Source organism: Schistocerca cancellata, chromosome 10 (genome assembly GCF_023864275.1).
Source record: "Schistocerca cancellata isolate TAMUIC-IGC-003103 chromosome 10, iqSchCanc2.1, whole genome shotgun sequence".
NCBI classification, from domain to species: Eukaryota; Metazoa; Arthropoda; class Insecta; order Orthoptera; family Acrididae; genus Schistocerca; species Schistocerca cancellata.
Window position 1 is genome coordinate 161155940 of NC_064635.1, and position 27544 is coordinate 161183483.

A 27544-nucleotide genomic window follows, 5' to 3' on the forward strand; every position below is an offset into this window, starting at 1 on the left:
TGAATCACCCTGTATATTCTAATGGAAAAATACTGGGGAGTATAATTTTGGAAATTTGTGGTAAGGTATAATGGGACCAAACTGCTGAGGTCAGCAGTCTCTAAGCCTACACACTACTTGATCTAACTTAACAATGAAAAACAGACACACCCATGCCCGAGGGAGGACTCAAACCTCCAACGGGGGCAGCCGCACGGACCGTGACAAGGTGCCTCAGACCACGAGGCTGGAGAGAAGGAGGTCAAGTACAAGAAACATACATTTTTGTGTTCCCCAGGGCTCAATTTTAGGTCCAATCCATTTGATATGCTACGTAAATGATTTCTTAAGTTCTCTTGACAATAAGCAATTGAGCACTATGTATGCAGATGATACATCTGGAGTCTGCTGTGCAGACAGTGAGCCCAGCCTAGCTGAAAAGATACATAACTTTATTGTCAAGGCAAGAGCTCACTTTGAAAGAGACAACCTAAAAGTAAACATAGGAAAAACTAATATTATCCATTTTAAATCAAGTGGTCCAAACAGACAAAATACTATGATTGATGAAATTCTACCAAAAACCTGTACAGGTCATAAATTCATGGATTTAAGCATAGATGATCGACTTTCATGGAAGCAGCAAGCTGGTTATTTCTGTAAAAAATCACCAAGTCTATATATATTAAGAAAATTATCACTATATCTTAATTCTGAAACCCTAAGGGCTGTATATTATGGATAGCATCAGTACCCTTTCTTGTCTTGTGGAACAGTACTGTGGGGTGGGACATGCCAAACGTCTGGGACTATAAACTCGGTGTAGTTGAACCTATGATAGCAGATCACTGTGCACTAGTAATGGAAACCAGTATGAGGAGCAAACTGCAGATAAGCACATGACATTCAAACTACATGTTCAAAAGAAGATTTGTTAAAGAAGAGAGACTAAATGATCTCAAAGCAGCTCTGTCTTGTGTAAGCTGGCAGCAGAAAATTGCAGAATTAGTTGGCAGTGATTCTTTCTTATGTCTGTTCCAAACCTTAAAAGCAATATTTGATGACATTTTTCTGGTAAGACCAATGAAGAATCCTGTGGACAAATCACAAGAAAGTTATCAATGTGAAACAATGGTACACACCCGAGCTCAATATATTGAAGTGTATTGTAACAATGTGCAAGGACGGAATGAAATCAGCTTTAGACATTCCAGCTGAAGAATTACATCACAACTATCTAAAAGCCAAAAAAGCTTATACGAAGGCAGTAGAGGAAGCAAAAAAGAAATATAATGATACATACATTAAAGAGGCCCAAAATCCTGGTAAAGCTGCCTGGAATCTTGTAAATGAGAACAGAAAGAAGACTACCTCCTGCTTAAATTCATGTAGCCCTGATGACTTCAATGAATATTTTGTCAGAATAGTGGAAAAGACAGTGAGTGAAATTCCACACTCTGACCTAGATCCGACTGCAAACATAAGAAATGCAGATAGTTGCAGAGTTCAAAACTGAAAAGAAGTACACCCTGAAGACATGATAAAAATTGTGAACTCCTACAAACACTCAGAAAGTATAGACATCTATGGCATGTCCTGCACACTGCTAAAGAAAATTATTGCAGAATTAGCTCAGCCACTAGCCGTAGTAATAAACAAAAGTCTATCTTCTGGTGTCTTCCCAGACTTCCTTAAACTGGTGCACACAGTACCAATATATAATAAGGGGGATCCATGCGAGGTGTCCAGCTTCAGACCAATCTCAGTGGTACCAGTACTAGCCAAAGTTACTGAGTCTGTGATGCATTGCCAGGTACTGAATTACTTTGAGAAAAACAAATTATTCCAAAACACACAGCACTGATTCCGCAAAGGGAGATCAACTGTGAAAGCCACACTGGACTTATTAAAAACGATTCGACAGAGTTTTGAAGAGAGAGAGTGTGTGTGGCACTGACACTCTGTGACCTCAGCAAAGCCTTTGACTGCATCTCACACACAACACTAATAGCTAAGTTAAGATGCTATGGTGTTGGAGGTGTTGTTCTATCAACACTCCAATCTTATTTGGAAAACCGAGAGTAGGTAGTATCAGTGCACAGAGCAACTTCTCTTGAACAAAAACTGGAACATGGAGTGCCCCAAGGATCAGTCTTAGGACCTCTCCTATTCCTCATATATGTCAATGATACGAGCTGTAATAGTCAAATGTTGCAGTTTGCAGATGACACTACCGTTATTGCCAAAGGACATACAGCCGCAGAAGCTATTGGTGCATCAAATTTGATCTTTGAAGAAATGAAAGAATGGTTCATCATAAATGAAATGAAGATCAATGAAGGAAAAAACCCAACATTTGATATGCAGTCTAACCAACACTGAAGAGCAAGAAAACATGGAGACTGTCAGACTACTGGGCTTCAAGATTGACAGCAAACTCTCCATGAATGATCACACTGCATATGTATGCACCAAACTTTCTCGTGTGATATACCTCCTGAGGAAGCTGAAGAGGGTAATAACTGACCAGTTTCTCACAATAGTCTACCATGCACTCTTCCACAGCCACATTAGCTATGGACTGTTGTTGTGAGGACACTCCTCAGGCTGCAAAGACGTGTTGCTATTTTTAAAAAAAAAAAAAAAAAAAAGAGCCATCAGGATCATATACTCTAGCGAAAGACTGGACCACTGTAAGCCTATTTTCACCATGCTAGGCATTATGACTGTGTTTTTCTGCCTCATTTATATAAAAGAAAATCAAAGGAATATTAGCATAAGACAAGAAATACATAATCATGACACTCGCTGTAAGAGGAACATTGAAGTGCCAAGGTGTCGCCTATCAAGTACACAAGACAGCTTTCCAACAGTCGCCCTAAAAATGTACAATCAACAGCCTCCAGAAGTGAAATCCCTGCCACCTGAATTATTTCGGAAAAAAATTGCTCAGGACTTGAAACAACATCCGCTATATTACTTGGAAGAGATTCTTAACAGTGGTTCCAGTGAATGGACAAAATAATAAATATTGTTATGTTTTATATATAATTTTGCCTAAATTTAATCTTCTTTTTATGTTCTCAGTTAACTGCACATTTAATTTTATGTTTTACTCAAAGTACATATTTTGCCAAAACGAAACTTTATGTGTGTGATCTACATGGTTTTGTAAACATTTTGCTTTATGGTATTTTCATTTGCTGCTATGAAGTTTTACTTTCCTGTTTAGTTATATTTCATTTTCTCTATTTTCTATGTGTTTTTGTGCACTGCATAAATATTTCCTTTTATTTGTAATATAAATTTTGTATATGGTGTTGTATAAATGTTAGTTGACAAACATTGTATTTGTGACACAGTCTGTCCAGCAATGGCTGGTAAACGACGAAGATATAGTAATAAACTAATACGAAAAGGGTTTTCATACTGCAAAAGCGAGCATTGAGAATCACAGCGAAAGTAAAACCAGGAACTTCTTGCAAATCCCTATTCATTAGACACAATATTCTCAAAGTGTATGCCATGTATATACTGGAAACTGTAATGCTAGTGAAAGAAGACACTAAGATCACAAAAGGAAACATGGACATTCACAACTATAAAACAAGGCATAGAAAAGACTTTCATACAGTTAACAGGAGGTTAACTTTAACAGCAAAAAGCCCCAAAGTCAAAGCAACTGTTTTTAATAACTTGTTACCAAATGAAGTTAAGATATCGACAGGGGATACTTTTAAAAAGGGATTCACGAAGTGGCATATCCAAAAATGCCCTTATAACTTGAATTTATCATGAATTATAATGTAATAAGAAATAATGTAAACAAAAAATTGTAACTGTACAAACTTTACACTAAGCTGAAAATGCAAGTGCATGCAAAATTATGTGTTATGAGCAATAAACTGAAACAAATGAGATTTTTTTAGAAGAGTGGAAGGTTGTGTGAAAACAGAAATGATTGGAAATTAAACAATAAGAGAAGAATTGTAAATATACACATACACTGAAAGAATGTGCCAGAATAGTTTGAAGTGAATGTGCATCAGCAATGAATGGAAAATGAAAGATCACCCCCCCCCCCTTTACAAAATAAAAACTTTAAATATCAAGGAAGGCTGAGACTGGATATATAATACAATAGATGAGTACTGTAACATGCTATATTACCTATAAGTTGAAATGACGAAGGAGAAAAAAAAGTGAAATTTAACTTGTTCAAGACCTTTGACTAGAATACAGATCACCCCTCTGGATCTTAAATGAGGAGGCAAAATCTATATAAAGAATTTCTTTATCCTGTATGGCATTTGTGTAAATGACAAGGCAACTGAAATTCACTTTTATTATTATCAACAAATACCATTAAGAAGTAAATTATGAGTGCAAAAATTGTATGATATTTGAGAAAGCTTGTGCAATATGTGTGGTTATCTACTTCACAAAGTATCCATTTTGATCACTTTTACTAAATGGATAGGTGCAGTTAGAATGACTCAACTCATTGAAGAGGGTCTGAAAGATAACTGTGAGTAAACACCACATATTGTTTACAAAGAGATGGAAAGGTACAATACTAAAAAATTGTTGGAAAAGCATGCTGGCCAAAACTTGAATTAAAGAATCATGTAATCAAAATTCCCCAAAGACTCTATTCAGCACATTTTGCTCTGAGAATCATTTCAAAGGTGTTCATTACAGAAGGTGCTAGATTGGCATACTTTGCGTGCTTCCAGTCTCTTGCAGCTTATGGAATTGAGTCGAATCTAATAAGACTTAGTACTGTTGGCAGGATTTCGTTTGGAAACGGAACAAAACGAAGTTGTAATTTCCCATAATGTAGACTGTATATTGTATAGTGCACTACCTAGGCTATTGGTAGTCTCTAGATATGTGTAACATTATTCACTGTTTCTTTTGCATATATCATATATTGTATAGACCATGGTGGGGCTGCGTTGGGACACTGGACTCGCATTCGGGGCCAGCTGTTTTCAAACTCTTGTTCGGCCTTCGAGTTTAGTTTTTCCAAACAGCCATAAGGAATGCCTGGAAGTTTCCACTTCGCCCCATGGATCATTTGCACGATTAATCATTATGATGTGGAACGAGTCACTTTATATGCACATCACGAATTATTTGGTAAATACGGCTACATGCTGATCGTTTACATGTAAGCGAGATTTTGTTTTTAAGTGTAATCCGGCCCAAATTTCCTTTCTTTTGTGTATTTATCACTGTAATAATAAATTATAAAATTTGCGATATTTGACGAAAAAGTACTGCGCAAAAAGTTCCAGGACATTTCTACAACAATAACAAGCCTCTACAGGTAAATATTATTTTTGGGGTGGTTTTAACATGGATGGCGCTAAAGATATTACGTTTAAGGTCAAAGAAGAAGAACAAAAATCAGAAAAAACGCTCAGCATTATCCTGCGCATCACAGTTCCAACTTCCAACGGAGAGAGCCCGTGGGCGTATACAGTTCGCACGTCACGCTCCCTCGGTTCCTGCTATATTTTTAGTTGTCAAACGTAAACACAGCAGTTGTGTGAAGATCAAATTGTGAGGGACAGGGCAGTATTCTTGTTAGTGTAATTGTATAAGACAAGCAGGTGTGTAGTTGTCTTCTTTTAGCGTTACGGTAGTTCAATAAAATACGTAGGACAGTGAAATACTAAGGAGCGATAATTAACTGGTCGGCTCACCACAAGTTGAGACTATATGTTTACTTAAATAATTACGTATGTTCACTTAAATAATTACGTTAACTATAACTCACTTTATTTTGTGTTTACATTTTCACCTTATGCTTCCAAAGCGTAGGCCCCCCATGGCACAGTCGTCCAAAACACTGTATACTCGTGATGATGGAGTTTACCCTATCTGGCCACCCTGATTTAGGTTTTTTCATAACGTAAATAAATATGTTAGTTTACTCACGAATCAGAGGCGGCCGTGACTGAGCCATACTCTAAAAAGAGAGACCAGTCACCTGTTAGCCCCTTTGATCCCACTTTACCACCAAGTAATCCAACCACAGACTGAACAAGATATTTAATTTATGCCTGTCATTCGTGACGTCTTATCTATTCCGAGAAACAAAACACAACCTAGCTAGTCATCCTAAATAATGCGTCGAACGTCGTTTGTTTAGGTACATACTACATAGCGTGAACAGTGTACACGAAAAATTCTTAGTGTGATGGCATGATATTCATGCTGTCCCTTCGTTATCTGCCAGAAAACATGACATGATAAATTCCGGCTTACTATGTCGTTACCAGATAATATATAGAGGTGTTGACACCGCGATTCTGCTGTTGCAGTGAAATGCTTTTTAAGAAAGGCTATCTCTTCGTTTGTGTGGGGAAAAGGGTTATTCATAACAGCATCAAGAACGTAAATAGTGGGCCGAAACGTTCAATTTTTGGAACCGGTCTCGACACTACTTATATAAAAATGACGGAAACGATACCATTATCGAAGGATTTCTTTTTCCGACAGGTGAGATACACAGAATGTGTATATCTCGTACATATATCTGTAAGTTAGTCATTTTAGATGCCGCCCAATGAAATGTTTTGATACTCATGATTAATACTTTTTCTCCAAAATATCTAGTTATATGATCAGGAAAGCAGTACATACACATATCTACTGGCTGACGTAAAGTCAAAGGAAGCTGTTCTTATTGACCCTGTACTGGAAATGGCCGAGAGAGATGCAAAGCTCATTACAGAGCTAGGACTCACATTGAAATATGCAAGTAAGTAAAGAATGATCTTAGTGAATGTGAGACAAACTAACAGATTCCATCTAATGTTCGTGTTTATGTCTATCAGGAAATATCATTAAACATTAAGAAACAAAAATTTGCCAGCAGATGCTGTGCGAGGAACAGATATATGGTTGATTAAAATTGAGAGATATTAAAAATGAATGGAAATTCTTAAACTTCATGGTTGCTAAAGCTAATTACCCTGTAGAAATCAACTATTTTAATGTCAGTGAAACAACTGCGAAGTGACAATCCATATATCCTGCAACACAAACACAACAAAAAAATTGGTACTTTCAGGAATGATGTTATGTTACTTTTATGTTTAATTCAAAGTAAGTTTGCTTGAAGTCAGTACTACAGACACAGTAGGATATGACAGCCCTTTTTAATTACTGTGAACACAGGATACATTTTCTTAAGATACATTTGGCATAACGCTTTTCACAGACAACTCTTTTAATACCAAAATTTTTTGGAGTACCATGAAAAGTGTCGCCTTAGGTATTATTTAACATGCAAAAAGGCAAATTGTAGTGAGAATGAGAATGAAACAAGACAAATAAAAAGTTACTACAACTTTGGAAATATCGTCTAGCTGCCACCCGGATGTACAAGAAGCAGTCACATTCAGTTTATTTACAATGTAATTGCTGGTTGATATACACAAATTCAGTAACATGTAAACATAGTTATATAACTGTATAAGCACACAGAATTACAATAAGAAGGAATATTTGGCTTGTAGGCTTTCGTATCTTCAGGAGGTGAAATTGTATTTCTTTTGATAGAGACATAAATAACAAAAACTACCCTAGCTTGTGAAACTATTGGTTCCATGCTCAGGGAGGAAAAGTTAGAAACAAGGGACACATGAACCGTATTCCTCTTTCCTTCATGAGAAAGGAACTAACAGTTCTAAAAAGTAAGATAATTTTTTGCACTTTTAAATGTGTGTATTGGCAGTAGGCCTACTGGAGTTTCACCTCATGAAGATCAGCCATTCCGCCTCCTTGTAATTTTGTAGTATTCATACATTAAACATAACTCAGCATACAAAAATAATTTAAAAAAACTGAGTTATTAGCATCTTTATGGAATAACACGCTTCATATTGTGACATTACCCCAATGTGTACTTCAGCATAATATATTTTTCATAGCATTAATTCTTTATAACATTTAATTTTTAATACATTACACTATCTTCATTGGAACATATAAGTACAAGCAGTCAATGACAGATTTTGCCATGGATACATGTTTTCATATCCAGTTAAACTAATAAGCTCACTTATGAATGTGTTTCAAAAAACTTTCCTGTTTTTGAAGTCAGAAAAATGATGTAGAGTAAAGTGTATCTACTGAAAAAGTTAGTTATTTCAGTCACTGTTGTCTGTGGGTGAATAAATGAACTAAAAAGATGGTTGAATGCACAAACGTTATTTATTAGTTGAATGTTACATGCATGAAAAACACATGCAAACAGAGATATGGAATAACACAGACTAAAATCAAAGAACATTTTGGTGGAAAAGGTGATATTTAGCTATTGATAGTCACCTCAAAGTTTAAATTTATTAATTACATTGGAAAAAGTTAGCAATTCTCACGTGACAGAGTAAAAATATTTGGACAAAATTTCATCTGTCACAGTTTATACAGAAGATGCGTCCACAGTTTACTGACACACTTTCATGTGCTGATCATGAGAATTTTTTGTGTGAAGAATTCATCACAAGTCACATATTATAGAGTAATCTAGCTTATTGCTGCATTGTCTTTTATGGCTGTATTGCACAGAGAAGGCTGCCCAGCTGTATGAATGTATGTAATACAGAATGTGTAGTATGTCTGCAAATAAAACACACCAGTTGACTCGTGTTACTGTGGACAAATCAGTTAAATGTGCTTCTGGCTTTTCATCCTCAAAACTTCAAATTATGCCCTGTTCAGATCTATTTTGTGTTTTGTTCTTGGTATTTTCTGTTGGGTTTATATATATGTCATTGGCTAATAGGAACCTTTTGTATGGGATGGACTAGAAAAGAAGCATTGTTTGTAGATTGTAGATTGTATTTCATTGGTCCTGTTGTCTACATAGCAGCTTATGCATAAGACATTGGACAAGTCAAGTTATAAATATACAGGCTGAAAGTAATTTCAAGGCATACATATTTAAGCTTACAATAATACACTTTACACACAAGTATTTATATAACACATTCCATAAATTTAAATATTCTTCAATGGAATAAAAGCAGTGATGCTGTAAATATGACTTTAGAGATTTTCCAAATGTATTGACCTCAATGATAGCTTTTATGTTTTCAGGAAGTTTGTTATAAAGCTTAACTCCCATGTGAAAAGTACCTTTTTGGCACAGTGCTGTGCTGATTTGAGTCATATGTAAGTTCCTGTTTTGTCTGGTAAAGTGCTCATGTATATCACAGTTTTTTTGTAGCCTCTGGTCCTTGCCTATTACATTTAATTTAAAGAACAAAAGGGTTTCCATAATGTATACACACGGTAATGGGGGAATACCAGATTTCTTAAACAGGGGTTTACAAGAGTCTCTAGGCTTGCACCCAAACAAGAAAATATTATGAAGTGCTGGTAGTCATGCAACTTTGTCATAGTACATTTGCATCTTTATACCAGCACATATGAAAGCCACATAATGTTCCATTTAATGTGGTCACAGTGAGGTATATCAAAACATCGTATACTGAAGAGTGTGTGTTAATCCAGTCGTTCCCCTTAATATTTTGAATAGCTTCTATAAATAAATGGTTGTTGTTAGCGTTGAGTACCACAGTTAAAACGTGTATTTATTTTATTTATTAATTTAAGGACTGTTTTATAGTGATACATGATTTGTCACCATAATACAGTGAAAATAAATTCTCAAAAATATACAGAAACATTGAGTATGTATGAATGCTTTTAGGAGGATAGGACAGGTGGTCGGACATGACCTTTATGAAGGAACCACCCCATGATTTGCCTGAAATGATTCAGGAAAACCTCAGTCAGGGTGGCCAGATAAAGTAAACGCCAGCGTCCTGTATAAGAAGTCAGTGTATTGACGGTTCCAGTGCCTAATTCCATTGTTCTCTATTGTACAGCGTTCTTTAATATATACAGTTTGCTCCAGGTAAATTATTTCGTAAACATAGTTTTGCTCTTTGTCACTGCACATATCAGGGATACCAGCTGATGACTGCTGAACCCTGAACGTGCTGCTAGCTACCTCCAGTCTGTTCAGAAAACTGACTCCAGGTTTGTAACCATGCCGCTATAACCTATGAGTGTCTTCATGTCCTCCCCTCAGTCGTCCTGAAAAACTGAGTCAGCAAGAGGAAGATGTTAAACTCTGGAGAATGATGAGGTATTATTATTGTGCACTACAGATTATGGCACATATTTTTCTTGCAAAAGTATTATAATGTAACAGGATGGTGTAGTTATTCCTTTTATAAAGATTAACTACCACTGTTGAGTCCACAAGTAATATTTGATCATGTATTATGCATAACTTATGAAAATTGTTGTAGCTGTTTCTATTTCTATTTAAAAAACGGTTGTGTTTTAGTTATATTTTTCATTTCCATGGGCAATTTTTATACAATTTTACTCCCTTATAGAAAATACTGTTTTGAGTTTTTTGTTCATTATTCCTTGGAAAATGTAAGTTCCTTGATCATGAATAGAACTATTAGTGAAATACCTAATAATATTTTGTAACATACCTCATGTTGAGAAATGTGGCACATGTTCTACACACATCAAAAAAAGTTTTGCATCACCCCGGTTCCCGGTTCCCAGAACTCCTGGAGATAGACATTGACTGTGGATATTGTACCTCAAACACAGTCCCTTTGACTGTTCAGAGATGTCACTAAAACCGCCCGAAGATGTAAACAACCATGCATGAGCAGTGCCTATCAGCCAGAGGGGGTCCGACAGCCAATCAGTTCCAAACATTCTACCAGGAAGGAGGTACACAGCTCGTGTTGTCTGTAGGTAAACCACACCTAGACGGACAGTACCGTGGTTCGATCGCGTCCGCATTGTTACTTTGTGCCGGGAAAGGCTCTCAACAAGGGAAGTGTCTAGGCATCTCAAAGTGAACCAAAGTGATATTGTTCAGACATGGAGGAGATACAGAGAGACAGGAACTGTCAATGACATGCCTCGCTCAGGGGCTACTACTGTAGTGGATGACCACTACCTATGGATTATGGCTCAGAGGAACCCTGACAGCAATGCCACCATGTTGAATAATGCTTTTCGTGCAGCCACAGGATGTCGTGTTATGACTCAAACTGTGCACATAGGCTACATGAAGTGCAACTTCACTCCTGACGTCCATGGCGAGGTCCATCTTTGCAACCATGACACCATGCAGTGCAGTACAAATGGGTCCAACAACATGCCAAATGGACCACTCAGGATTGGCATCACATTCTCTTCACTGATGAGTGTCGCATATGCCTTCAACCAGACGATCATCGGAGACGTGTTTGGAGGCAACCTGGTCAGACTGAATGCCTTAGACACACTGTCTGGTGAGTGCAGCAAGGTGGAGGTTCCCTGCTGTTTTGGGGTGGCATTATGTGGGGCCGACGTAGACCGCAGGTGGTCATTGAAGGCGCTGTAATGGCTGTATGACACATGAATGCCATCCTCTGACCGATAGTGCAACCATGTCGGCAGCATATTGCTGAGGCCTTTGTCTTCATGGACGACAATTCTCACGCCTATCGTGCACATCTCGTGAATGACTACCTTCAGGATAATGACATCACTCGACTAGAGTGGCCAATTTGTTCTCCAGACATGAACCCTATCGAACATGCCTGGGATAGATTGATAGGGACTCTTTATGGATGACGTGACCCACCAACCACTCTGAGGGATCTATGCCGAACTGTCGTTGAGGAGTGGAACAATCTGGACCAAAAGTGCCTTGATGAACTTGTGGCTAGTATGCCGCAACGAATACAGGTATGTATCAGTGCAAGAGGACATGATACTGGGTATCAGATGTGCCGGTGTGTACAGCAATCTGGACCACCCCTCTGAAGGTCTCGCTGTATGGTGGTACAACAAATAGTGTGTCATTTTCATGAATGTTGATCCCTACTCCAATTTTCTGTACAGGTTCCGGAACTCTTGGAACCGAACAAAGAGCCATATCAATCCGTGAAATTTCCTTGATGAAATTCAGACGTATATGAATGTGTTGCGTAAAAACTATAGTCCTAGAAGTTTGGGTTTGTTCAGATATGCAGGACTAATTGTTTTTCTGTGCATCATTCAGAAGTGTAACAGGAGTGAGGAGAATGTACTGTGCATCATAGTGTGAGTTATGGGTCTCAGTTCTAGATGCAGTTAAGGTTCTGCAATATTATGATCTGGATTATTTCACCATAGACAGTGTATTCAGTATAAAAGACTTGAATATATTCACAGTGTGTGAGTAAAGTTGTCATTCTGTTGTCTGATATTACTGCAATTGTCAAAATATTTAAGAGCAAGGATGTATTTAATAAGTAGCACTTGCAGTATCATCAAGCAATACTCTCAGGGGACACTAGAGCACAACTGGATCCTAAGTCTGAGGGATTAAGCCATGTCATTAAATTTGTGAGACTAAAAGTTGCTTGGTGTATGAGACACATCAAGATGTGGAGAAACCAGTCAAGAAAACTTGTGGACGAGGCATCGTGTTTTGGTGTGCCATCCCCCTGCATACCATCACCCCATTTTCAGATAGAAGGATCATGTATCAGCAGGAAGACGAGTGGTCAAAGATGGTAAATGACGAATTGCACTCAATCAAATTGACCATCCAGGTGAACCTGCTCCCAGACATACTGATGGAAGAAAGTTACAGTCACTGGGTTAAGAGTAGGATACTGTCCACTCACATAGTGTTTCATGCTCCAGTGAGATGATCAACCAATATGTGAAGCATCTGGAATGTCACTTCTGGTACCACACATTTAAACTGCAGGTATATCACACGTTGACATAAAGGTAACCCTCAGTTTGGCTGGAGATTTGTCTGCCATCCTAGCTCATAATGGCAACAGTGTGACATGCATTCTAAAATTTTGTGCAGTGTCATGCCTACTTCCTACAGGTTGATGACAAGAGGTTAATTCATTATTAGTGGATGAGTGGGAGCCTGGTCAGCTGCCCAAATATAACAAGCAGTTTTAGCATTTTTATTCGGCTGTTAATTGTTCTTTTAAGTGTCCACTCAAACTAGAAACAGTACAGTTTTCTTCGACTATGAAGATACCAGTAGATACTCTTAACTACTCACCATGAAAACTGTGAGGTGAACATTTATGTCACAGTTTAATACGTTATGAGCACATTTTTCCACACAGACAGTGGATGCATGACAAAGTAACAAATCACACAGTGCCTCCCAGGACTGGAGCAACTCAATCACATTTTCCACCAGGGTCTGTATCATCTCATACTTTCAAAAACATTTTGGGAAAATAGTGATCAGTTTCACACTTTTGTCTAGATCACACAAATCACATTTATTGGTATCTGGTTTCAATCCAGAGATGGACCATTTTCAGACTGTACTCAGGAACAGTGAGTACTATAAATATAGAGGGACATACAAATAAAATATAAACAGTGTAATAAAAATAAAATGAAATTATACCCAAAGTTGATGTGTGGAAACACATTCAAGGAGCAAGAACTACAGAATCCTCCAGATGCTGTCAACTGCTGCAGAAGCAATGATGTGATGTGGTTAAATAGTGGAATCCCACCCCCAGTCATCTCGACACATCATTTGTAACCAATAGAATGAACGCTTATTGAATACGTGATGAAAACCTTTAGTTACTAACTTTAAAGTGATATCTATTTATAATATTGCCTATAATATTAAGCACTATTATATTTGTGATGCAAAGAGTTAAAACAAAATAGCACACAGTGAAAAGCCTATAACTTACACTGCCCTCTTCAGGACAGCATGTATGTATAAGGTGTCATTGATTACTTAGTAATGTGTATAACAAGTCTCCAATATTTTTTACCAGCTTGCTTATGTTTACTTATAATATCAGCATAGATTACTAATTTTAAGTTTATACTGTAAAATGTAACATATTTAAATGAAAATAACACAAATCAATCTAGACATACTTCAACACATCATAACATCTTTGACGGTTATTGATGTGCCACAAGTTGCTAAGTAACAGTTAGCGTCCCATACGTGCAGATGGTCCTGTGATGGCATTGCAATAGTAATGTTATTAGCTCCTTACTTCATGCTAATTTTCATTTACATATGTGTCATTAATATAATAGGATAAACTTAAAATGAGCAACTTAAGGTGATATTATAATTTGATACCATAAGCAAACATTGACAAAAAAACTGTAGGCACATTATACATGTTGCTACGTGACCAATAATGCCTTCTACGTGCAGCCTGCCCCGTCGAGGGCAGTGAGAGTTGCCAGCTTTTTATTGTGTGCTATTTTATTTTTAATTCTGTGGATCACACTTGTAATAGTGGTTAATCTTACAGCCAGTACTATGAGCAGATACAATTTTTAAGTTGGTGACTGAAGTTTTTCATCATTTATTCAATAGACATTCTTTCTATTGGTACAAATGGCATATTGTGATGGCTAGGGGGCTGAGATTCTGCTATTTAGCCATACCACATCATTGACAGCATCTGGAGACTTACGCAGTTTAACTGGTCACCAATAAATGTGGTTTGTGTCATCTAGGCTGTCTTTCTAAGTGCAATCTTAACTGACTTTTGTTGTGCCTGTCCATAGTGGCATTCTGCCACCCACCCAACCTATTGCAAGGATGCAAATGTGCACGGTGTCAGTGGGAGTACGTGATATGCACCCTTACTGCTGAATTGAGATTACAAAATAGTGTGTGTCGGTGTTCGTAGAAATATATATGGAAGGCTGAGAGTTGAACTGTGGAAGATGATGTTTAACTAACAATAGTTAAGTTGTTACAGGTAAAAAAAAAAGAAAAAATATTCTGTTTAGATTGGTGTGATGATCTATGTTGGAGATATTCTGGGGGTGCTGCTGGATTGCTGCCCGTTACGTCAGAGCAAGTAGGGCCTCAGAGTCTGTGGAGCAATGCGGTGAGCCGCAGGGCTCCAACCTCGGTGAAGTTCCACGGTAGTGGGAGCTGGTAACTAGGGTGATCTGTATATAACACACAACCAAATTTGACTTGGAATCACAATGAGAGTATATTCTTGTTATTACTGTCTATTGGAAATAAACAGATTTGTAATTAGGATAATATACCTAATTTGTGAACCTACCAATGCCTATTACTATTTAATAGTAGTCATTTCGCAGGAAATGTGGTGGAAGGCAGGATCCCACCAAATTGAGTAAGAAGATAACTTCAAGAAGGAGAAAACCATCACACTACACAAAATCCTTATCCATCCCTATACTATCCCTGCTCCCAACCCGTTGCCTCATGGTTCATATCCTTGCAGGGCCTGTCCTGTACGTTCCACCATCATCTACTGCCACCTCTTACCTCGTCAAAGGCAGGGCCACCAGTGATACCAGTCACATGATCTACAAAATAAGCTGCGATCACTGTGCCACAATCAGTGTGTCAGTTGTCCGTGCACACAAATGGCCACCCCCAAACTGTGGCTGAGAGACAGCTTGACCACTCAGTTGCTGAGCATGCTGCCCAACATGATGTGCTCCACTTAAACAGCTGCTTCACAGCCTGTGCAATAAGGATCCTTCTCACCAACACCAACTTTTCTGAAAGAATGTGCAGATGGGAACTCTTCCTGCAACATATCCTTCATTCCCATAACTTCCCTGGCCTCTTAACTTTCACTAGTCTGTGTCCTCCACCAGTCTATCCCTTTCTCTGCCCCCAGTCGAGTGCTACGCATGCTTTCTGTCCTGACTCTACAACTGCATAGTTCTTCCCCACCCCCCTTTCCTCTATTTCTCTCCTCTCCAATTTGCCTCTCCCTCCCCCCCCCCCCCCTGCACCTGGTGGGCCACTATCCCATCCTTACCCTGTCCCTGCACACTCCAATAGGCATCACTGACATCAGCCTCCCCAATGCTTCCCACCTCCACTGACCCTCCCACCCATCCTACATTCCTCCTCATCCCCTGCTGTCTCTTTTGTTCCCCCACTATCCACCCCAGGAAATACTGCTGTTCACCTCAGTCACAGTGCACAGGCACAAATGTGTGTCTGGGAGTGCAAACGCACGCGCACCCGCTAGCCCTTCATATTATCATTGACCCACATATTTTTGTGAACATGGCCCGACATTCCGAAGAAAACAGTTTTTTCCCCCCTGGGGAATTGACACAGCAGTTTCACTTGCAAGGACAGACACTGTTCAGCCTAAGGTTAGCAGAACGGCAGAGTGGGTCAACGATGTCATCAAGGGTGAGGCTGTGTGTTTTATCTCATCGTGAAATACACAGCAATATGAAAAACAGAACTGCAGTGTGGCATTGTTATTTGTATAAATGTCTCCAGAAAGTCTGTTCTCCACTTATGATAATGTGGTTTTGTGATACAACTTCTTTTTCCTCTGCATTGTTCCGCTGTTAATATATCTCTATTGGCACAAAACTGTATTTTATTTATCCTTCAGTTTGAAGGTGGTTATGTTTTCTTCTTCAGTTTTCTCTTCATACAATTTGTGAGCTAGTTTTTCTGTATTTACCTTATTCCTTACATTTATGTTTAAGACAAAATGGAATTGTCGTGGTGAATTTTGTATCAATCTGTCAATACTCATTACATACATTGTTGTCAGACCTCCAAGCTGTGACATCGCAATACACAATTAAACTCCCATTCTGAATTTTACACGCCATTCCCAAAGTAGAGAGATGAGTAGTCAAGTATCGAACATTTGTTTTATTCGTTTACACATTGCTGATAATACCCTATCTGTTATCTTTTCTCAAGTGCTAATTTAGGGGCAGAATAGAGGAAGCAAGTTCTGCATAGCAGCTGCTGTTTGTTGGGGCACGCATTTCCTTGTCTGTTCCAGCCACTGTATCTGGCCTTCATGTTGCATTCCACACACCTTGAAGTGGAACTCTAAGGGTGATAGTGACTGCTTAATTGTTTGTGCTGTAAGATTTGAAAGTGTTACTGTTGATGAAGTAATGAGCACATACTTGAAAGCCGTGCACACTAGCAGTGTGTTTTCATTGCGAGAGTGCACCGCGAAAGAGCAAAAGTATGAATTTCTGATAGAGCCCACCATGGGTGAGTGCCCATTAAATGCTGCCACACTTGCTCCATGCATACATTTGCCCTCTCTTATTGTGTTCAGTCTATGTTATGGTGATTGGTGTATATGCCACAGTCTAATAAAGTTGTATTAACTTTCTTATTTGTGTTGCATGTCCAAAAACACACCAAAGGAGGTGGCACAGTGGTTAGCACACTGGACTCAAATTCAGAAGGGTGACAGTTCAAACCAACGTCCAGCCATTATGATTAAGGTTTTCCGTTATTTCCCTAAATCGCTTCTGGCAAATACTGGGATGGTTCCTTTGAAAGGGCACAGGCAACTTCCTTCCCCATCCTTCTCTAACTTTATGGGACCAATGACTTCAGTGTTTGTCCCCCTCCCCCAAATTAACCAACCAAGTTACAACACAAGTGACAGTGAGTGTGGGATTGTTCTCAACGTGGTTTTCAACTTCTGGTTGGTCCTCCATTACATAAATGATGTCTGACAGTGCTACTGATGACTTCTTACGCTGTCTGGTTGATCAGCAGGGTGTTCATATTGCAGTGTTCCAGCACCTCAGTCAACAGCAGAAGGCATTCACCACAGTGCAACACAATCAAAGCCACTTGCCTCTGTTGTGGCCTGTTCAGGACTGTCTCAGTCTACATCGCCTGCTGTGTCACCCCTCGCACCTCCTGTTTTGCCTTTCGCTACCCCGGTCATTTCTGGCATACAATGAGTCTGTCAAAGAATGTGAAACCTACGAAAAACAGTTGTGACAGCATTTTCATGCATTTGGATTGACTGATGTTACCTTACGCCATGGTTTCTTTTTGTCTTGGTTATCGCCTCGCATGAATCAACTTCTTTGCCCTCAAGCACCCCTGCGGGAATGGTCTTATCTTTTTTGATAACATGTGCAACCTTCTTTCAAAGCACTACTGGGAGAGAATGTATATCATTGCCACCCAAGTTGAGTTCTGTTGGTGCCACAAGAAACCAGAACATTTCTGTAAGACTTAGGCAGCTGAGCTTCACCGTTTAAGCTGTCGTCGTCACTTTGTCACTGATATGTATAAGGAGTTGTATGCCGACCAAATGGTTTGTGATGCAATCATTTGATTGGCCCCCAGTCATGAGGTTAATGTGCAGGCCCTTCAATATGAAAACCACTCCCTCTCCAACACTCTGACTATTGCACAATTGTTTGAGGTTTTGCAGCTTGTAGGTACTCAGATTGAATTATGGTGTCAGGTTGCAGAAGTTCAACCCACTTCCCCCTGACGTTTGTAACATGGTGGCAGCGGTCCTTGCGCAAGCAAAACATCACAGTGGCTGGCCCAAGTGACTTCAGAAGCCAGGGCCACAGCAAAGTACAGCAAGCCCAGTAATGAACAACGCAAGCACTCCATGCTTCCCTCTTGCCCGTCGTGTTGTGTCACTCACGATAGGCCGGATTATCCCAAGTGTTGGGCTATTTGCCATCAGTCCAACAAAACAGGGCACATTGCTCCTGTTTGTAATGCAAAATTCCAACAGCCTATTGCAGACAGTGACATGGATGTCAATTGTGTATCAGCAATCTGAATTGCAACCAGTAAGCTTTTATTGATGTCAAGGTTTAGCAGAAGGTTTTGCACATGCAAGTCGACATGGACTTGGATTCTCCCCTTTTAGGGCCAGTGTCACATACATTTGTCACGTACAATAACCAAAGCATTCCAATATTAGATAGTTTCTCGGGCCCGGTCACATATAAATATGTGGTTCGTCCACTGACTTTTCTGGTGGTGAACAATGCATGCACTGGTTTGGATGCCTTTGACCTTTACGGGTTTAATATTTCTGAAGTAGTTAATCTCGTATCTGATCAAGTGCCTTATACACAACTCGACTCATTATGCTCTGAATTTTCCACCATGTTTTCTGCGGGCTTGGGTTGTGCCAATAATTTCAGAATCCACATCAGCATGAAACTTTCAGCCAGACCCAGTTTCTTTCAGGGTTACCATGTGCCAATGGTACTACGTGACCAAATCGAGGCAGAGCTCGACCACTTCACAGCCTGCAGGATCGTCCAACTGATTGCATCCGGCGAATGGGCTAGACGGTTACACCTTTGCAGTGATTTCAAAGTTTCTGTCAATGCTCAGTCTATCATTGACACACATCCCTTGCCATGCCTTGTGGAACTTTTTGCTAAGCTCACTGGTGGTCAGTATTTTTCCAGGATCAAACTCTCTGATGCATATATGTCACTTCCTGTTGATGCTGACTCTAAATTGCTCTTGGTCGCTGAAATGCCTTTTGGCTTGTATCGATACTTGCGGTTACCATTTGGCATGGCCAGTGCCCCAGCGATTTTTCAATGGTTTCTCGGACAACTCACAAGGTCTGTGCCAAGCTGTGCAAACTATTTTCATGATATTGTGGTCTCCAGCTCCTCCACTGCCGAACATCTCAACAACTTATGCATGCTCTTTTCGGTGTTACTGGCCACCAGGTTAAAATGCAATTCGGAAAAGTGCCACTTCTTTCAGCCTTCTATTGTCTGCCTTCAAGGTGTCTAGTGCTGGTATCAAACCCCTTCGTCAGAATGTCTCTGCCATTGTGACTCTCCCATGTCCTACATCGGTCAATGAACTCCAAGTTTCTTTTTAGGTAATAGTGGTTATTATTGTGAGTTTTTGCTGGAGGCAGTATCAGTAACACAACCGTTACATGCCTTACTACACAAGGGGGCGTCTTTCCAATGGTCACAGGCACATGAAGTGGCATTTTCCAAACTGAAGTCTGTGTTACAATCTGTGCCTCATAACCTACCAACTGGGTTAACATTTAATGTTAGCGACATAAGCGTCCCAGCATGGGCTGGGGCAGTCTTAGCTCATAAATATCTTGATGGCTCTGACTGGCCAGTTGCATAAGCATCAAAGATGCTTAATTCAGCTCAGACTAGATATTCACAAATAAAGACAGAAGTTTTATGTTTTCCTGTATAGTGCAAAATTCCATCTTATAATGGATCACAAGCTGTTACTTTTGCTGTAACCTCTCAGCATTGTTGCCAGACAAAGTGGCACATTGCCTTCAACGTTGGGTGCTGTTCCTCCCTCGGTACAGCTACTAGATCAACTTCTGCTCCAGGCTAAACGTGCAAATTCTGACATACTTTCCTGTCTTCTGGCTGGTCCAGACACAGTGTGCATCACAGCAAGCTGCCCTGAGGACAGTGTTGCCTCCTTGGCTGCAACCTTTGCAGGCCTGGGACCATTTCCTCATCAATTTTGCCAGCTGTTTCCTTAATGTATACTGGCTAATAGTAATTGATGCATTTTCTCGATTCCTATATGTTATCCATTGCACATCAATGTGGCCTCTGCCAATGTGGCAGCCGTACTGAATTTTTTTTTCCATTAAAGGACTTCCAACACGGTTGGTCTTTGATAATGGCCCTCAGTTTGTGTCACAGTAGTTTGCCTCCTGCTGCAATGCCAGTGGCATTCGTCACATTTTTGCCCCACCCTTCCACCTGTAGTCCAGTGGTGTGGCTGAAAGGTGAACACAAATGAACAAGTACATGAGTCGGTCCCAGTCCAATGTTACCTCAGATCAGTTTTTATCTTTCTATCGGTTCACACCCTTCGGCGACAACAGCCTCACTGAAACACTCCATGGGCATCATCCCGGGATGCTCCTGCATTCTCCTGTGGTCCGGCCAGGGATACTGACCCGTGTAGCCGTCATCTCATTTCCAGCCTGGGGTGGTTATCTGGGCACAAGGGTTTGGTCATCGCCCAAAATGGATTCTCTGTGATGTCTATATGGAGAAGGACCTCTGTGCACGTTATTACAACAAGTTGTGCCTGCGCAAAGATGGCTGGACAATGCCAGCTGGGACATCGATGTCGCCTGCCAGTCTGTGCCACTGGACGGATCACCTGATGCTGCTGGGTCTTTGCCACAACATATGAGGGGTCCCCCATCACCAGTGGACGAACCAGGCACAGCTTTTCCACTATTGCTGCCAGTACTGATGCAGCTGCTGTCTATGTCGGAGCCGTCTCCTCTGCCTCAGCCACCAACTGTGGGGGCTCCGTCAGCACCAGGCCCTGAACCTGATGTGGACACGGAGCTGGTGCCATTGTCACCCATCCTACCATACGGGTTGACGCGAGAAGGCGGACTAGTATGCTGCCCGCACCGACAGTTCTTCCGATCGTACGCTCCAGTATCGACATATCATCTCGGTCAGGGTCTCTCAGTGGAAGACGCCATGGACATCTCACAAATTCAAGCACTTCTCTGAGAGAAGAGGAATGAAGTGTGCACGCATTAGCTGTGTGTTGTCACTCAAGAGAGTGCACTGCAAAAGAGCAATACTGTGAACTACTTATAGAGCCTGCCACAGGCAAGGGTCTATTTAAACCCTGCAAAGCTACACTCTTGCATACATTTGCTTTGTCTTATTGAGTTCAGTGTATGTTATGGCGAGTGGCATACATGCCACAGTATAATATAGTTGTACTAACATTCTTGGTTGTGTTGTGTGTCTGAGTTACAATAGTTGACTCACTCAGTAATGGTACTTATTGTTTCAAAGTATGGGTGACTTCTGAAAAAGACAACCTTCACTATTGACTGTGCAATGCTGCAGATTACATTATTGTTTGGCCACTAAGGTGGGTAGTGGTTGGGAACTAGGGAGCAAGGCATTAACAAAAAAGTTTAAGAGTTAATACTGTCATCTTGACAGAGACAGTGTATTTTACTAATCACACAGTTTCATTTGACCCCTCTCTTATTGGTGAAAGTCAGCCAGTTTTATGCTGCTTCAGAATGTTTATGGTTGCCGTCAACCTTAACATACATAACAGTATTGTGTGCTGGAACAGTAAGTAGCTATTCTGAAAGGAGTGTTTATTCATTTGTAGTGTCACATATAGGGTTTGTTGTTGTTATTATTATTATTATTATTATTATTATTATTAATATTATTCAGAAAAATGAGGGAAAAGACTTCCTGGTCCATATAACAATTCACCATCAACTTTCATGTCACTTCTACAACACCTTGACACATTACATGTATTTTTCTTTTGTAAGCTGTAAAATGGCTGCCCATGGATGAGGTGGTGGAACTTGTCCCAGCAGCCAATTCGCTACAAGCCAGTCAAAAACATCACTCCCAGCACTTTCCACATGGGTGTAGGGGCCACGTGAAAGTGTGTGATTAGTATACACTGTGTGTGTGTGTGTGTGTGTGTGTGTGTGTGTGTGTGTTTTGCAGCATAACCTGCCCCACACCTCTGTTCATCCTTCCCTGTTAATTTAGCGCCCTTTCATCTGAGAAATTCAAAGACGGGATGAGGAGACATCTGTTAATCATAGAGAAGAAGACAGGCCTAAATAAAGTTTTTGAGCTACTGTTGTCCCCAATTGGTTTTGCCATACCAAAGAAATTCCATCTTTTGTTGCAGTGAATACACATGTACATGCTGACCATATAACTGGAACTGGCCTTCTAAAGAGACTCCTGCCCGGTTCTCGTAGTCTGATATCACGTGCTAGCGGTGCAATGGCTGATGTGTTCGTTGATCCGTACCAGAATGTTGAATTTGGGAGGCACAAACTTGAAGTCCGACCGACTCCAGGGCATACAAATGGTTGGTAAAATTTGAAACATTTGTTGTCAAATGCTACTGCAATTTTTGTTTTCTATTTTGTATTATGTATCCTGTGTTCTTATTAATAACCGATAATTGGCTCGTGGAAACAATTATGTATGTTAAATCTTGAGCTAGGCACGCATTAGAATATGGTTTTTGTGTGTAGTACTCTGATCTAGTGTCCATGACTTGCAAGTAAAGTTCACAAGACAGCATGATCATAGCATAGTAACACAGTGTCCTTGCATATAGTTGTCAGCTTCCACAAGGGCTACAGAGCTTAAGCTAAGTTCACAAACCTTTGAAGTGCCATATGATAAACTGCTTGTACCCTTACAGTAATCTCGTGAATCTGTGATTGAAGGTCTTACATAGTTATATTGCAGTTTCAAGCAAACAAAAGTAACATATTTGTACCACAAATTAACATTAATGGTTACATACTAAATTATCATCACATGTAAAATTCTTTGAGAGTCCAACTGTGTAAGGTACTAAAATGGAATCGGCATATTGATAAAGTAGTCATTTAGCAGCATTGAGCAGTGAGGCTACTTTGTATAGTAGACAGCTGTACACCTTGTAAAGGCCTCTTAAGAGATATAGAATTCTTACATTTACTGCACAGTATGTTTACTTCTTAATACTAGTGCGGGAACTGTAATTTCCAGACAAAAATAATTTCCATGCAGACTTTGGCCACTGAGTAATGTTCTGTGTGGGGATATATATTCTTGTTCAGAGGCCATCAACAAGCTCCCATCACACACAAGGCAAGAAAATTCAGAAGAATTATGTTGTCATCTGGAGTGAAGAGTTGAGGATTTGGTAAAATGCATGATAAGTAACAATATTCTCTGTAAACAGACCTGCCTTGTTGCAAGCGTAGACAACTGCTATTCTATGATAAATGCCATTATGTGTATTAATTATTAAGAAAGCAGTAAGAGATAAAACCAGTTGTTTAACGAAACTGATGCAACAGGAGCTGTTTTCAAAGTGGCAGTTACCAGCTGAATTTTCTACGTAAAATGTGGTCTGAGTAAACAGCAGCAGTTCGGAGTAATTTAATGGTAATTGTTAATGCAATTTGTAACAGTTTATTTTCAGTGTTAATGTATACCTCAACTCATACCACATCTGTAATTGTAGCTATGGAACACAGTGGTTGACAAATGAATTTTTTCTCTACAGGGTGTGTTACATATGTCAGCCACGATCAAGGGCTCGTGTTTACTGGTGATGCTGTCCTTATCCGCGGTTGTGGGCGGACAGATTTCCAGGAGGGTAACCCCCATACATTGTACCACTCAGTGCACACGCAGATCTTCACCCTGCCAGACACGTTCCGCATCTTCCCTGCTCATGACTATAAAGGTAAGGAACATGTCATATGATAAGAGACTTCAGTGAAGCTGTAGTAGTATCTTACTCATCTAAAGATGCACCCATTTACATGATATAACACATTTGTCCAGTTTTGACAAAATTCTTAATATACTTTGACAGAAAATTCCAGATGAAATAAAATATGCTTGTGATGGTAGGTAACAACTAGTCATCTAGAGCATCCAGTTGTGAAGCCTGCTGTGCAACATAATGTAGTTGATGGCCACTCCTTAGCATGAGGAGATGAAATGTGTAGTTTTAATGAAAGTTTTGCAGGATGTACATCTAGGCCTTACATGAAACTGTACCAGATTGCAGCTCGGTATGTAGTACAGTGTGGCCAGTTTTTCCCTATTGTGACAGATACGAATAAATCACCAAGTTTGCTTTACTGTTGCTCGTGATTTAGGGCATTCTCATGCTGAAACTTGGTGATTTTCCTCAACTTCTTTTGGTACGACAAACTAGTTGCTGAAAATTGCTCAGCGTCCAGCAGATTTATCACAGTTGCTCAGAAATCCTGTCGTGACAAATTTTGATCATGTTTTGGCAGCTTTTATTATATGATAGAATGACTTTCTGATAGCGATTTTTTGCTCATTTGCAGCCAGCCAGCATGATATTAAAATTAATTCAAAATATCTATTCATAAATTTTTTCTGGTCTTCAAATCTCAGATTCGATTTTTGTTTGCACCACTGAAAAGAGCTCATTTTGTTTGATCAGGTAAAGCTTATTTTATTTTTATGACAACCAGTTGAAAGTCAATAAAGAAGTTCAAGAACATCATACTTGACTGCCATTACAAGCAAAGAATGTGTTGACCTTTTTAAATATGCACATTTGGAAAGATGTAAAATCTGTTAGAGCTGTCACTGATTGGCTTTATTTCCCTCAAAATAAAAATTAATTACCTCTGCCTGTGACTTTCCAGAAATTTATCTGTTCATTTAGGCTCTTTCTCACTATTTTGGAAATTCACCCAGCTTGATGGATATTCAATACAAAATTTCAGTACATTGCAGCATTCATTTTGCAGGTAATTCTGCATGTCACCTGGCAACATTTGCATCTCAAAAAGATCTCAAAGAAATAAAAGAATTTTTAGCACAAAAGCAACAATTACTTCATCGAAGAAGTGAATTATGTCTTGCCCAAATATGTTTCTTTCATAAAGTGTTGCTTTTGGAAAGTATGAACTTCTACAGAAATTCTGTTGTAATCCTTTTTGTCTGAAACACCATTCTGTATAAAAGGTATTCTGGGTTGTTACTTTGCAACAGTGGATCATTTGAAAGCTATGGCCGGCCGGTTCTAGGTGCTACAGTCTGGAACCGTGCGACCGCTATGGTCGCAGGTTCGAATCCTGCCTTGGGCATGGATGTGTGTGATGTCCTTAGGTTAGTTAGGTTTAAGTAGTTCTAAGTTCTAGGGGCTGATGACCTCAGAAGTTAAGTCCCATAGTGCTCAGAGCCATTTGAACCATTTGAAAGCTATGACGAAGGCTTCAAGGACAATTTGCAGCTAAAAAACAATTACAACAGGAGTCGGATTCGAGATAGTCATAAAATGAAACAAAGGAAATACATTCCTCATAATCCACACTGATCCTTCATCAGGTGTCAGTTAGGGATGCCAGAGGTTAAAAAAAAAAGTGCCTGCACACAACATTTCTGCTGCTGGGGAGACTGATCCAAAAGATTTTCAAACACCTGGCAAAGTAAGGCATGTCCTGAATGCTTAGAACGTAGGCTATTGATTAAAGAACTGAACGAAAAGATGTAGTTGTCAAAGCAATCAGCAATATTGAAGATTTTGACGTTATCACCTCAAAGGTGAACTATAAAAGAAGTAATGCAGGATTTTGGTGTCTCAGAAAGAATGATAAAATGTTGCTAGATGTCATGTAGAACTACCTGCAAAACCAATGCTGCACTCCCTTGAACTATTGCCATAAACATCCATCAAGCTACAGTTTGATACTAATTTCCAGTAGACTTTGTTCTCAGCTGTTAAACGTAAAAACGCGGCATATTTTCACTTGAAAAACATTACATCTTCGTTGATGGTGAAAATTGTTGTGAATTTCAAAAGAGCCAAGAAACAATGTAAATAAAGAGAGAAACATTTCTAAAAGTCTAAGGTGGATCAAATTAAGTTTTATTTTAAGAATATCAAAGACAAGCAATAACAGCTTTAACAGATTTTACATTGTTTTGAAATGTGCATATTCAAAAAGTCCACACATTCTTTACTCGTAATAGCAGACAAAGCATGATTTTGAAAATTATTATCTTTGAAGTGGATTGTCTGAAAAATGAAACAAACTTTATGACCAAACAAAATGAGATCGTTTCAACAGTGTGAGGAAAAATCAAATCTAAACTACACTGTTGAGAGTAGCTCATTTGAAAATCAGAGAAAAAACTAATGATCAATTTATTTGAGTTTATTTTAATCTTGCATGACTCAGCACTTAACTGGGCAGTCAAGACACCACTTGCACAGCCTTACAACAAGCTGGCTGGCTGCAAACGAGGAAAATATCAGCACAAGAAAGTCATTCAATCATAAGATACAAGATGCTAACATGTGAACCGAATTCGTCATGTCAAGAGTCATGAGTGAATTGTGAAAATCTGCCATACACTGAGCACATGTTGTTCAGCAAACAGGCTGTTGTTCCCAAAAGGTTGAGCAGATGTACGAAGTTTCAGAGTGGGAGTCCTCTTGTTATGAGCAACAGTAAAGCAATCTTTGTGATTTATTCATGTATGCTGCAGTATGGAAAAAACTGTGCATGGCTAGGGTCCCACCATATTACTTGTCAAGCTGTAATTTGGTATGCCTTCATACAGAGTGCATAAATACATCCTGTAATGATTTCATCAAAATTGGAAAGGGTCGAGTGAGGACTGTTTAAATTTAGATCCCGTAACATTGAATGATCCTAGTTTTGTGTCATCGTTGCCATTGTAGAGTCTTGTACCATGGGAAGCAAGGAGTGAATGTTGTTTGGTGGCCAGTATCCTCTTTCTATAACACAACTGCACACATGTATTAACTGGTTCTTTATTCACAAGAACAAGAATCTATTTATCTTAAGCTGGTCCATGTGTTGTAGTACAAGCTCTTCCCTAATAGTCCATGTTTGCCTCACTGCTGGTGAAGTACAAGTGCCACTACTAACACTACACTGGTCCCTATGTACTGACTGAGACTCTGACTGGCTCTGTCTGTGACTATGCTGACTGTCTGTGACTGACTGGGCCCTCTGGCCCACAGCAGCAATCTAAATACTGGTGGTCGAGAGGGTGTTGGCAGCGCGTTGTTTGTGAGTCTGTCCTTGGCCTCTCTCCTGATAGGCGCACTTGATTAAGCGCCTGTTATTGATCTTCTTGCAACCTCTTTGCCGACCGAGTGTGCTGGTGACAACTTACG

At 39.6% G+C, this 27544-nt stretch overlaps 1 protein-coding gene across 2 annotated transcripts in view; it reads left to right on the forward strand.

The window, feature by feature from the left end:
• The first annotated feature begins 5446 nt into the window (after nucleotides 1–5446).
• The window catches only part of LOC126106876 (persulfide dioxygenase ETHE1, mitochondrial), a 54683-nt gene continuing 32585 nt past the window's right edge, over nucleotides 5447–27544 (forward strand). Inside the window, exons 1-5 of one of the 2 annotated variants that reach the window (XM_049913276.1) lie at nucleotides 5447–5597; nucleotides 6312–6489; nucleotides 6607–6751; nucleotides 22526–22711; nucleotides 23909–24091. In XM_049913276.1, coding sequence (XP_049769233.1) covers nucleotides 6316–6489; nucleotides 6607–6751; nucleotides 22526–22711; nucleotides 23909–24091 — 688 coding nt within the window. In that variant the 5' untranslated portion in view covers nucleotides 5447–5597; nucleotides 6312–6315. Of the gene's footprint in view, nucleotides 5598–5731; nucleotides 6490–6606; nucleotides 6752–22525; nucleotides 22712–23908; nucleotides 24092–27544 lie in introns of those variants that run through there. The other variant, XM_049913275.1, reaches the window with a different exon arrangement.